We start from the raw sequence: 14480 nt of genomic DNA, 5'->3' as shown, positions 1-14480 counted from the left end.
ACATTTTTCCTCAAAGTGCTATCATTGGGATATTGGCAATTCAGGAAGAGATTACTGGAAGAGATTACTGAGCCAGCATCAAAGCAGAACAGGGATTCTTTTTTTTAAAACAATCATAAAATTTTTTTCAATGTTTAAGCAGTTAAAATCTGGATTACATTTCTAAATTTTTTATCTACTTATTCAAATCAATGTAAAGCAGTCTGAAAACTGGTTACTAGTCTCCTCTGACGAGTTCCTACACTGGCATTGTCACTAATGTCACTGTCCAGCTAGCGGGATGCCATTAGTGAGATTGGAAAAGCTTGGTGAAATCTTGTTCCCATTAAAGTCAGTTACAGCTTTGCTACCGACTTTAGTGGGGCAAGGATTTCACCCCCTAAGAACAGTCAAAATTTACACTCAGATGCTGCCTTCTGCTGGAAAGCAAGGAGAGCAAATCACAATAATATAGGGCAGAAATTCCCCATACCTATGTCAATACTGGCATGGGTGCTCCCATTCAGTAACATTGCTCTCCTCTACCACCAACTGAAACCCTTCTACAAGATCCAGGAGACTGGAGACCCCTGGATTAATGCTGCTGGGAGCTCCATGGACACACTGCATTTGAATCATGTATTTTCTTCGCCTGCATTGATGGGGAATCCAATGGGTGCAGTGGTTTAAAAGGGATTATGTTGCTGTGGGGAGGAACTAGTCAGACAGCACAAAAGAGGGGTTGACTACTCAGAGACCCTAAGGGCTTTGGAATCAGCCTGTGGCTCCTCAGTCACTGAGGTTCAAAAGCCTTATCCCCTTCCTGACTGATAGGATGGCAAACCCCTCCCTGCCGTGGGGAATAGTCCATGAGTTTTGGAGAGAACGTCCCACTCCCATGCATGTTCTCTACATGAGGAGAGGGCTAGTGCCATATTTTTCCATAGACCTTTCACATTTTATTCCTAGTGAAGAAGCATTTGCCTTTCATTGGATATTTTAGCATTCGTCTGTTACTATACTTGTACCCTAGGCAGAAACAGAACTTTCTTTGAAACTTTTTCAAACTCTGTTAGCATCATAGCAGAAATTTCACATGGAGAATATTGGCGCTATTAGGACGGACTCATAAAAATGGCTAAAGAGGTCAAAGAATTTATTGCTTAGACTTCGCTTTATAGAGGAACAGCAGGTCAACGTGAGAAGATTGGTCTCAAATTATAAAGGCTCCATCAGCCTACCTGTTTCAAATTTACTTCTTGAGTCAACTGAAACAGAGAGCCACTGTACTTGCTTGAGCATTTTCTGGTACGTGCACACACAAAAGAGTTTTAAAGCAACTGGGCTGAATTCTTCACACAGTAACACTACATGCAACACCAGATAAGTTACTGAAGTTGCACAGGATGTATACGAGGTCACAATTTTCCTCAGATTTTGCCATTAGCTAGCATAGGATTAGCAACTAGTTAAAAAGGAATGACACATTTATGCTATGTAAGCCAAACAATTGAAAGGGGAGGGAAAACTGTCAATTGTCTCACCAAATCTGCACTGAACATTTTTAAAATGTGGCATTATCTATATATTTGAGGAGTTAACTAACTTTTGCAGCATATGTATCTGTTCCACCAATATTCTCAGATTTCCCCAAAAGTAGGGTTCTTCATATCAAAACAGGGCATGATTAGCCAAAAGTGGGTCTTCAGTACAAATACCTTGCAGCCAAGTGCAAACTCCAGTATGTAGGTACAGCTGGCCAAATTCAACATCTATTTACAGCCCAAGCAAGCAGACAGAAGGCTTGGCCCAGTATATTGATTTGTGACATTTCCCAGAGGACCTCCGAGTCCAGAAATCATGAATGGATTATCATGTTCACCCATTCCAAAAAAAATAAAAATAAAAACAAACAAAAACAAAAAAAAACACAAAACAAACTCAGTTGCCTCAGATAATTTTACACCAGTCTTTGCAGCATTCCCTATGCAAAGTTGGGTGAAGGCAAAATAAAACTTCAATTACTGAGGTAATGGTACCTATTTGTTCAAGGGAAAAATTGGCAAGATTTTAAAGGCAACCAGCTGTTCTTGATTTATCAGTACAGGTCTCATCTGTGAGACAAATATCATCCTTTGTTTTACTCAGCTGCAACGGAACATAGCGTAAGAATTAGGCAAAGTGTGAGATGGTGTTACAGCATTTTGTGGCAGGACAGCAAAAGGCAAGTCAGTGGGCGACAGCCAAAAGACTGTCATGTGACATGCCTTTCCATTCACCCAGATGTATGGCATATAGCATAAAATGCCGCAATCTCTATTGCATATAGTGTTGTAACACACATTGGTCAGGTATAGAACAGAATAATGCGATGAAGACTGGCCTTCCACTCTAAGCCTTACTTCTGATCAGCCCCTACAGCCCCTTGTAAGTTCTCTTTATAGAACTCATGACTAGGGTATAAGAACTGGGGTCAATAAGCATATGGTATTTCTTACCTATATACAGAAACTATACATTGGCTGAGCTGATTGGACCCTGCTCTTTCATCTGAAAGTTGTTTATTCTTCACAGATGTTGAAATTCACCCTGTACAGAGAACCAGCACAAGGCATCAACACCTCTTAAGACTTCAGTGGTGCACAGGCCTCAAGTTGGATCTCTGCACAGGAGCAAATCTGACCCATTATTCTAATTACATTATTATATTACAGACAAAAAAATAACTAGAAAGTCTGGATTGCAGCCAGAATCAGACCTATTATTTACACAACCATGTTTAATTAATTAGAAACCCATTAAAAGATAGATATGAGTAAAATATTGTGGGCCAAATTACATGCTGATTTATACCCCAGGCCATTCCACTGATCAAACTGGGACATATATAAGCACAGAATTTGGCTCTGGTCTGCCTGGCAGGACAGCATAGCTGGCAACATTACTCATCACCATGAAAATCAGAGGAGAAGCTAGTAAATTCTTATGTGCTGGTCATGCACCAGGATCCACTGACATTTGCAAGTTGGATGGGCAGACCTTTATAGTAAAAGAATTTGGCTCTGTTCCTTTATCTCATACAAGTGCACATCTGGAGAGAGGGGTCCTTTAGTATCAGTGGCAGATAAACGATTCAGGGTGAAGATTTGAGATCTTTCATTTTCAGATTAAAAGTAACAGATCCTTCAGAATAAATTTTTCCTTCCATCACTCCTGACAGATGCTTAAATTGCGCCCTTCTGGGATATGTGAGGAGCTCATTTTTAGACAAAGCACAGAATATAACATTTTTATATAGTTCTCAAACAGTCTTTTTTTTCTGAACTGATAACTTTGTGAACTCAAAGAAAATAAAGAATTCAAGACTTGTTTTGTGATCATATTTTCTTGGTATTTCCCCTTTGGAACTAAGAAACGGTTCTTATTGAAGATAAGCCAGAAGGACAATCTTTCCCCCTCCTTTTCTCCCAGTAAACTAATGCTGAGATAGCCTAAACATGCTCAAAGCTATAGCAATAAATCTTCCCATATTGGCTCTCATTATTCAGAAGGAAGGATGGAGTCAAGTAAGAGTATTGCCTCTTTCAGGATTCTTTTAGCATGTGGAAAAAACTACACACAATTAATTTGTACATTGCTGCGTAAACGCACCTTCTTACTCCGCTAGGCATAATGCACCTTCGGATCAACCTGCACTTGGCTAAAAGTCCTGTGAACTTTTGGCTGTAGCACACAGATCCTTTTGCAACTCCAAGCTTCACTCTCTGTTGCTGTGACCCCTTGATGGAGGAATCTGTATCCACAATGCATTATGTTAGCTGGTCTGTTATGAGTTCAGCTCTTTCTCCATAGGTCTTTTGGGAAGGTCCCCTGTATTTTCATACCAAATTTGCACATTTAAAAATCTTGATTTCCCTTGTCTTATGTCAGTCATACAAATGGTGTCATCACTGCAGAGGAATGACGCAGTCCTTGAATAGCTGCATAAGGCCCCTGCTGAAAGTAATGGTGGTATCTGGGCATGTGGAATGATGGGAATGTTGGGCCACTACCTTGCATTGAGCTGGCTATGGCAGAAGGTGTAAGAGGCATTCCCAGGCGGCTGTATGGAGGCAGAGATCCTTGGATTGGATGAGGGATGGGTGTAGCTATGGATGCAGTGCTGGTACCAAGGGCAGTCAAGGACTGTGGGTGCTGAAATCCAGGAAAACTGGTTGAAGAGGATACCCAGGAGCTGAGGGATAAGTTATCGGATGTTGTAAAAGCTGATCCTGAAAGAAAATAAAAGGCTGAAGCCTAAGGTAGCTAAAATAGCAAAAAGATATAAAAGGAAAGGGAATCTTTCACAGCAAAGTTGATATGGAAGACATTCCACAGATTGACTGTGCACTTCATTGTGCCAGGGGATGTCGTGAAGGCCAAAACTATAATTGGGTTAAAAAAAGAATTAGATAAGTTCATGGAGGATAGCAGGCGTGCTGGAACAATTTTTATAGTGGGGGTGCTGAGAGCCATTGAACCAAACTGTAAACCCTGCATATGATGGAGACCACTTCAAGCCAGAGGGTGCGGTAGCACCCCCAGCATCTCTACTTCCGGCACTTATGGAGGATAGGTCCATCAATGGCTATAAGCCAAAATGGTCAGGGATGCAGCCCAATGCTCTGGGTGTCCCTCAGGCTCTGACTGCCAGATGTTAAGACTGGACAACAGGGGATGGATCACTTGATAATTGCCCTGTTCTGTTCATTCACTCTGAAGCACCTGGAATTGGCTGCTGTCCGAAGACAGGATATTAGAGTGGATGGACCACTGATCTAACTCAGTATGGCCATTCTTATGTTAAGAGGGGATGCCATTGGAAATTAAATACTCTAAAAGAATTCCCTAACTTTTTAGGTTATTATTCCAGGATTGCTCCCTTTTATACCTACACCTTAGATGAAGTTTCATTTTAAGAAACTGGTTGAAGTTGTTTGGAGAGCAAAATCAGCATTGCTCATTTATTTTACATAGCACCTCAAGGAATACACCACTTTAAAATAGAATTTTATTCTGCAGTTTGTCAGTCTGTAGAAGGATATAAAAATGCCATCCACTGTTAATACTGGTGCCAAAAACTGAAACATCTGGCTAGCAGAGGTAAAGTCTCATTTCAGTGCAGCACTGTGTTAAGAAACATGCTCCTGACATTTTATATCAGCTGGTCACCAGGGCTGGTTAAAATTTTCCAAAATTTGAGTTTGATAAAAATTTCATCAAAAATTGATTTTAAAAAGGATTTTTTCCCAGTGAAATTTTGTCAAAATTTGGGGGGGGTGGGGTCAGGGAAGAAAATAAAACATTTGCAAAAAGATCCTATTTTTTTAATCAGTTTTCAGCGAGCTCTAGTGGTCAGATAGTAACCATAAGTGGTAGGATCGACAGACTTGCCTGGCTACTGAAATCTCTCAAAATATATTGGAATATTGGATGCAGTTCTATTAAACATGTGCTCTAAGGAAGAATTTTCTAACCTAATAAGGGTTTATTTGTTAACTTCCAAAAATTGCTGTTTTCTGAAACCTCACACCCTATAGCATTTCTTTGCTATTCCTCTCCTTTGAGGATTTCAGAATTAGAAAAAAAGTAAGACTGTTAAATTACATATGAAAAAAAATGTTTTAATTAGCCCACTTGACAGCAATCTTTTTGGCATGCCTGTGGATAATTTGCTTTGATAACTACACTAAGGTCATGTCTACACTACAGACACTATAGCAGCATAGCTACAAAGCCATAGATATGCCTCTATAACAATGTCATGTAGACGAGGACTACAACTACAGAAGAGGTTTTTCACTTTTGAAAGTCAATCACTCTCAAAGTCTGATGCAAACTGTGCACTCGGTCACGGTTATTCATACACATCTGATTATGCAGCTCTAAAACCCAGAGAGGTGAAAAACACTACAAAAATATTAATTTTTATTATTATTATTATTTCTTTGTTCATGTCCTTTTTGTGTTTGCTTTTTCTGTCCAAATCCTGTCCTTTTGAAATCAATGGTGAGACTCACATTGGCTTTAATGAGGCCAGAATTTCACCTTAACTCAGCATTCTGGGAAATAAGTTCACTGACAAAAATGTTTGGCAATGCACAATCTTAAGCCAATATTGCAGACTATTCATGGGGGAAAGAATTTTAAGTTTACAAAGAGGCATTTGCTTCAGAAATTTGACTTAAAGAGATATGCTTAGCCAGTCATGAAAGAGAAATAATATGAAAACACATATATGACAAAGAAAAACAGTTTGAATGATATACTGACTATTCAGAACAAACAGCTCACGAGCAACATGTAGGCAAACAATTTTTTGCAGAAGAATTTCAAACAACAAATACATTGTGACACTCTGCACCCCATACTCACCACTGTCATATAATGATACGTTTTGTACAAAGTATGCCTTTTGAGGTATCATTCTAAAAGTCTTGTTCTGTTAAACATTTAATACCCTGTTGGATGGTAAGTGCTATCATTGTATGTGGAGTTATGAAGTTTGGCTATGTATGTGCTACTGAAACATGTTGTGAGGTTGAGAATGCCCACAAGCAGCCTTTCAGGTACAACAGTAAAAAGGCCAAACAATGTTAATGGCTTATTGAGGAAATACACACAAACACAAGGTTTACCCCAGGAACTATGTACAACCGAAACCTCTCCGAGACAGCACTACACAATGGGAAGTGTTTGACCCAGGTAACAGTAAAAGAGCTTCCCAGCAAGTTGGAAGAAGATATAAGGGGGGAGTGACATGACTGGACCTCACTCCACACACAAAAGAATACCTGGAAACACCTGAGGAAAAAATACTGAACAGGGGAGAAGTGCTGGTCCCAGGCTAAAGAGATTTCTAGCCTGTATATGGAAACTTGGTGGACTGCTTGTATCATCAGTCAGGGTGAGATATTGCTAATTCAAATCCAATCTATCTACTATATTAGGCTCAGTTTGTGTTTTTGTTTATTTGCTAGGTAATCTGCTTTGATCTGTTCACTATTACTTCTAATCACTTAATCTATCTTTCTGTAGTTAATAAACTTGTTTTATGTTTTATCTTAACCAGTGAATTTTTGAGTGAAGTTTTTGGGAATCCTAGCTCTGTAAACAAAGGCTGTTGCATATCTTCCCCACACCGAGGAAAGGGAGCGAATTAATTAATGAGCTTGCATCATACAGATCCCTGTGCAGTGCAAGACGGTATAATTCTGGGTTTATACTCCAGTAGGGATGCAAGGCTGGGGAGCTGGGAGCCTCCTGTTTGTCCATGAGTGGCTTAGGTAAAACATTCAGGTAACTCAGCTGGGTGTGGCGCCACTTGCTGTCATGTTGGGTGATAACAGGGCCTGGAGAGAGTGGCTGAGTCACCAGCAAAGCAGTGTGAGAGAGGCCAGCCCAGCTGAATTGTTAGGGGGCACAGCAGTTCCAACAGCTCCCAGACTGCACCCTGGGGGGTCACAACCACTCACACATTTGAAAAAATAAAATAAAATAAAATCAGTCTGATCACGGACAAATCCTCAAAAGCAGAAAAAAAGCAAAATTCATTGGATAAATTATTCATGATAAATGCTTCCCCTGCATAACTAGACAGGAAAAGCAGTCCAGTAAAAGTGAATTGCTCTAGAATGAAAGATATGTCAAATCCATAACAGAGGTGGACTTGAACCAAATTCCGAACCAAATCCAAACATCCCTGAACATGGGGGAAGTTTGGATCTAGACCCAAACTGCAAAGATAGCTTCTCTCTACAATAGACCAAAACAAAATCTTGTATAAACCCTGAATCTGAATATCTCTGAGTTGTGTGGAATTTGTATCCAAATCTGGATCAGTATCTGAATTTTACACTTGGCCCTATCTCTACTAGTAACCCTGAGCTGTGTCATGTATGAGTTTGTGTACACGTGCATATACGTATATGTGCACACATAGGTACACATACAGTATATTTTTAACTGTAGAGGGTTATGTTTTGTGTACCAATATGTATACCTCCTATTTGTTAATAGCTTTGGTAACCAGACTTCATGTTACCATGAACTTGACATTTTGTGTTCTGGAAACAGTGACAGCGTCTCTGGGATTCTCAGAAACTACTGGCCTTTGTGATCACATTTTCAGATTTGATTATTGTATTATATGGGATATACCTATCTCATAGAACTGGAAGGGACCTTGAAAGGTCATTGAGTCCAGCCCAGTCCAGTCCAGCCCCCTGCCTTTGCAGCAGGACCAAGAACTGTCCCAGACAGATTTATTTTTGCCCCAGATCCCCAAATGGCCCCCTCAAGGATTAAACTCACAACCCTGGGTTTAGCAGGCCAATGCTCAAACCACTGAGCTATTCCTCCCCCCCCCCGACTGCCTAAACAAAATGATCAAACCAATTTGGGGTGAGGAGAGGACCCTTGCAAACCATTGCCTGTTGCAAGAATTAAACCCAAAATAAACTCTTGGAGATCCTGAAATAGTTTGCAGATGAACCAGGTCATGAAGTCACCAGGCAGGGAATAACACATTAAGGACAGTAAGGGATACCCATAGCACTACAAGTCTATTTTAACTAGCATAGTGACTGCAGATGTAACTTGTCCAGCAAGCATCCATTTGGAAGGCAACTCGGGGTAGCAATTGGTTTTGCAATTGGTAAAACAAGCAAAACTAAGTCATTTGGGAGTGAAATGACAGGAAGGACTGGGGCTTTAGTCAGCCAGGTTATTACAAGTTCAAGGCCAATTCTCCAGCCTGCATGTTCCTTGGCACTGCTCAGGCAATGCAGCATAGCCATATTCTGGCTGGAGATGGCCAGCAGAGAGTTGTTCTTGGGTAAAGGAACGTTCCCTGGCATCAAGCTGGTGAAAGCAGCATAGCTCTCTCCTGCACCAACCACCTCCTATCTCACCACCAGTGTACAAAGCATGCCAAAGATGGGCTGGGGGCTAAACTCCACTGGTGTAGGATCAGTTTGGGGCCTTATCTCAGTGGCATAAGTTAAAGCAACACTGCAAAGCTGGGCAGCACTGGTTGTGGCCCCCTTCTCCCCGGCACTGCAAAGAGTTGAGATGCAGTGGAGAATTTAGCCCTTAGTGTGTTCTCTTCAATGTATTTTCCTACCTCTGCTTTGTGTTGCCTGGCTCTCATCTCCCAGAACATCATCTTCTCCTCCATAGGTTCTGATGGGGGAGCGTGCATAGGAATGCTTTTGAATAAGGCTCTCCACACTCTCTCTATGGAAGAAAGCAATATTGTACATCAGTAGCATCCTAAGCATTACCTCCTCTGTTTAGTGTATAAACCCCGTAACCCATTCTATGCTGTAACTAAGCCAGATGTGTCTGACGCGTATGGATGACATCAGTTCAGACACTATAGCTGAATGAATAATTAAATTAGGGGGGAAAATGATGAACAGATTGTCTCTGCTCATGAAGTGCGCACCAACAGATCATATTTTTCTCAAAATCATTAAAACAAGATGTTTCATGCATTTCAGTTACTCTGTGGCTTGTGTTAAAAATCCCAAATGCAATCAATATTGTTTACTCATTGTTGGCCACATCTTACATTGTATTGTGTCTGGTCGTGGAATGAATGAGCAAATTTACCACCAAGTTTCTCGTGTATGTTTTCACAGACAGTCAATATAAAACCAGTCTTAGCAAGTATTTGAAGATGCAAGCTTAAAATTCACATTCTGTGAACATTTGTGCTAGTAAAACTAGGTCTGGGTCAGGAGTGATGGTCACAATCCAATTCACAATGAACAAGTGTCCACTTCACAAATACTACCATCACAGCTGGCACTCCTCCATTCTTGCACAGATTGTCAGCAAGATCAGGGCATAGGCATGAACACAGCTCACCCGCAAGGACAGTCCTCACAGTCAGGGTGTAGGCATTTTACAATACAGTACGGGAAATCTGCTGTGCTCCTTCTCATGTGGTACATATTCTGTGGACTAGCAGAGGTCTGGTAGGCCTAGACCTCTCAGCCTGACACCTTGAACAAGCACTGAATTCACACAAATAGAAGAAAGTCATAGCTACATGATGAGTAAGCCAATTTATGGAGAGGACCAAATTAATCCCTGGTATATTTCCATTTAAATCAGTGGCATTACACCAAGAATGAATCAAATACATTTCCAGTGTGACTTTATATTCCTGTTCTCATCCAGGAAATCCAGTCTATAAAGGATTGGGGCCTATCTTACAGCACTTTCCTCCTACCAAACCAGGTTTTGCTCTTGCTGAGCCAGCTCACTCCCTGGGGTAATTCTGGCTGAGCTCTCTCACAGAATCCAGGCAAGCACTTTCCAGCTGAGGTAGATGTTTTTAGTTTAAGGCTTCTTAACAAAAACAAATCCAAACTTCACAGACTCCTCCCTCAAAGCCTGTGCAGGCCAAGTAGTCCCTTCCCCAATTCTGCCCCTCACATCAGCAATGCAAAATTTCCTGGCTCTTACCTCAGAAATAAAGGACTTCACACAATCTCCTTTCTGTCCATTTTGATTTCTGGAGCAATTCCTCTCTGCAGTAGCTCCAATAGTAGTTCATTGGGAGCACAGCCCCTGACCGACCACCCCCCTCAACTTTCTGATGGGTGTTGCAGTCTCCCCTCTCCATTTCCTGTTGCCCTCTTTTATAGGATCAGCCATTAAGGTCCAGCTCTTTTCTCAGGTGCAGAGGGCAGGGCTAATTAGCTAGCCAGCCAGTTGCAGGCCTCTGACCCCAGAGGCATGGTATCCCGTATACCTTCACAAAGGTAAAATGTTTGGCACAGGTTTCTTTCAGCCTTACCATTTAATAATTTTGCTACATGTATTTTATTATGGCAATTCAGCTGTTGCAAAAATTCCAAGGAAAAACATTTTCCAAATAGCACAATAAATCACCGTGCCACATGTTTTCCTTTCCTACAAAAAGGCTATTATAGTCATTTTGTCCTTGGTCTATCGCTGGTATCATTACTTATGCTAGTCCCCTGGAAAAAAAATAAAAAGGGGATCTTATCTAAGTGATTTACTTGTGTCAGGATTGGAAGTGGACTGAAAGCAATGGCAGTTCCTACATAGAGGATGATATAATTGAATTATTGCCTTTTAAGTGATTGAAAACAGTGGGCATATCAGGCCTATCTCCAAGAAGATTTTACAAAGAAAAAGACAGACGGCATTGTTTATGTTATGTATTTAATGCCTCTTAGTCTTTTCTTTTTCAAACAGACTGGGAAATGTTACTTACCAAGAAATAAATAAATAAACATGGAGAACAGGAGACCAGCATAGAATAATGAATTGGGATTGCCTTGGCAAAGTGGGGTAGATGCCAGGCGGTAAGCACTTTCACATTTGAAGGCCAGATATACAGCAACTAACCTTAAAAGCTCTGAAAAAAATAAATCACTTTCAGGTGATATGTCTGTATTGACTTTATTAGTAGTAAATGTCTGCTTGTAATGATATACTCTGATGTACGGTATGTAATAATGTTGTGAAATGGCAGAAACAATGCAGGCTCCAGTTCTAGTTCAATGGGCCAAATTCATCTGTAACCTTATGAGGTTCAATGGAGGTACATTACAGATGAATTTGGCCCAATAAATTTACCTTTGAATTTCCCTATGGGAATTTAAAACTAAATCAAATACCCACAATTATTGCAGACTAAATTCTTTCCAGATGGGTCACTTTGCTAGACAGAGAACTGTATTATCTTATGTGGTTGTCTTTTTTCAAAGGGAAAAGAGGTCTGACTTTTAAGTGAACCCTGAATGTGAAAAGTTTGAAAGTGGGGCACAGTATGTTAGGATTTTTTTAAAAAATTATTATTACTATTATTTCGCAGATATTGTGCCACAAATCATCAGATTCATTGTGAAAAGAAAAGTATTTTAAAAACAGGAAAAAATTCAGAATGAGGAAACTGAGATTAGAAAAAGCAGCTCATGACACAAAAGTGTTAGTTCTGAGCTACAACCTTGGGCCAGGTCTACACAAAATTTTTTGCCTGTACTGTAATGTCGCTTAGGGCTGTGATTTTTTTTTTTTATGACTTTTTATACCAGCAAAAACCCTAATGTAGATAAACAATACCAGCAAAAGAACTTTTTTGCTAGTATAACAGTATTTCATTGGGGAAATGGAATGAGTTGTACGGACAAAAGAACTCTTTTGCTGGTGTAAGCTGCATCTGCACTAGGACGATTTGGGTTAGAGTTTTAACGGCAAACCCTTTCTAGTGCAGACAAGGCCCTGTTCTCTGCAGCTGAGGTTTAACATTCAAAATTTTACATAAGCTAATCTAGTCTGACTGCATTGCTGGTTTATGGTTTTATTACAAAACAACTAATGATTTTTAATTTTAAAGGTCTAGATTTTGAGTCACACAATGTGTCTGTGTGGTGGAGTAAAAGAGTAAGCCCTCCAACCAAGTACCCCCTACACAGATTACCTGGAATTTTGGATTAGACAAAAGTGCACTATCTAGGATACCTATAGCATGACAATCTGTATATGGAGATTGGGGGTGGGGGAGAGAAATACTCAAAAAAAACCCACCCCAAACATAGAAATGAACTTAATGGGAACAATACTCATTTATTTAAAACGTATAGTTTTATATTTATGTGTGCAAAAGGTCTTAATCAAATGAAAGGGATTAATAACTAGGCTGATCATGTCACAACATTGCTCAAAAGATATATGCAGATAATTTTATAAATCACTGAAAGAGAAATCAATATTTGCCATATTGTTCAATAAAAATACTTAATAAATGAAAACTGTAGACTGAAAATCAGATTGTTGGTGTTTTTAGATGCATTCCTTGAAAATGTTCAGAGTTGATCTATAATCAGGTGACCATCTTGTGAAAAATGAAGTAATTTCAGTTTAATCCAAGAAAAGCTTTTGGTCTTCAGTTTGCAGATAGTTATTGCCTAATGCTGAACTCAACTGATTTTTACTTTATGCAATTACTTAGATTTCTACAACGCCTTCTATTTACCAGTAAATTTAGGTAACTGAATATTGGGAGGTTTAGAGCTGTAAGAGAAGTGGAGGTGAAGATGCTATCTTACTGCCAATTTCTTTTGCATGCTCTCCCAACATTTTTTCACCCTTCAAGCTCCCCTTTTAAACTTAGTTCTATTGTAAATATGAATGAAGTACACACATTAGTACTATAAAATATTATGATCAAATTGTGCTAAGTATACAACCGTACAATAATAGTATGGAATGGGTTGGAGACTAGGAAGAGGTCATAGAAGATAGGAGCTGAAGCTGTCTGAACAGGGGAGTAACTGTGTAGCAGAAGGAAACTGATGGCAAGAAGGAAACTGAGTTGCTGCTGGCCAGCATGGAACAGGAGGACATGCTGATGACAGTGGTGGAGGAGGTAGGATGAACAGGATAAATGGTAATGTGAGAAGGAAATTACGAGGATCTCAAAGAACTGTAGAGTGACAGAAGCACGTGGTGAGACAAGACTGGTCAATAAATCTTCATTTATATTGAATAAAAAGTCCCTCTCTTCTCCACATCAGAAAGAAGCCATAGTGGTTTTGAACCATGAATCCAATAATGTGGACAGGTCGTAGCATTTCAATGATGCATGGGTGACTGCAGCACCCATTGCATGCTGCATATCAAGGATAGTAACACTATGGCTCATGGAGAATATTTTTTCTCTCAGAGGATCATCAGAGCTTCCACACCTTGGTTGCAACATTAAGCCACCAATTCTTGTGTTGTATTAACCTGTGGGTTGGATGGCTCAGTCTTACCTCCTATGGTAACTCATTCCAAAGCTGAGGTCTCTTGACTGACAATGCTTTACCTCCAGTTTTCACAAGCACAATCTTAGGCCTTGTTAGCGGCACTGTCCTGGAACAGCAGAGCTGTCTCACAGGACCATGAATTGACAGACAGCCTCTGATGTAGCTGGGACCTGATCCACTAGCAGATTCAGACCAAGGCCTTAAATTGCCACTGCCAGTGACCTGGGAGCCAGTAAAAAATACAGAGCACTCTTAAGTGTTCTTTGCAACTGAGGAGCGGGGCAATATCTTGCATAAGCTGGAACATCTGTTTCCTTCCATCATCAAACCCAAGTGAATTATAGAAATTCACTCTGGAGATGATAAAGGCAAGGATCACTATGGCCAGATCCTCAATCAAGATGAAAGGGGCTATGCTTCCTTGTAGGCAAAAGAAGGCATTCCTTTGATGACTTTTCATCAAATCTCTCATTTGCTGTTTGTGGTGCTCTCACTACAGCTTACAGTATAGTGTGTTCTGATCACCTGGGCTTTGATGCTGCAATGCATTATGCATGGGCACACCCCATTCCCATGGAGTCACCATCAAGTCAATGGGGCCTATCTGTGCACAATACAGTATATGATCAGGACCATGGACATTAAGTCCACCCTATTCTTGCATATACT

General features: G+C 40.3%; 1 protein-coding gene across 1 annotated transcript in view; it reads right to left on the bottom strand.

The window, feature by feature from the left end:
- Window positions 1-3909: 3909 nt before the first annotated feature.
- The window catches only part of TBX20 (T-box transcription factor 20), a 44725-nt gene continuing 34154 nt past the window's right edge, over window positions 3910-14480 (bottom strand). The window contains exons 7-8 of the mRNA XM_065399363.1: window positions 9143-9255; window positions 3910-4250 (exon numbers count right to left, since the gene is read on the bottom strand). Coding sequence (XP_065255435.1) covers window positions 3910-4250; window positions 9143-9255 — 454 coding nt within the window. The remainder of the gene's footprint in view (window positions 4251-9142; window positions 9256-14480) is intronic.

Source organism: Emys orbicularis, chromosome 2 (assembly GCF_028017835.1).
Source record: "Emys orbicularis isolate rEmyOrb1 chromosome 2, rEmyOrb1.hap1, whole genome shotgun sequence".
In the NCBI taxonomy this organism is placed as follows: domain Eukaryota; kingdom Metazoa; phylum Chordata; order Testudines; family Emydidae; genus Emys; species Emys orbicularis.
Note: the sequence above shows the minus strand (reverse complement) of the source record. Positions and strands in the feature narration are given on the sequence as shown.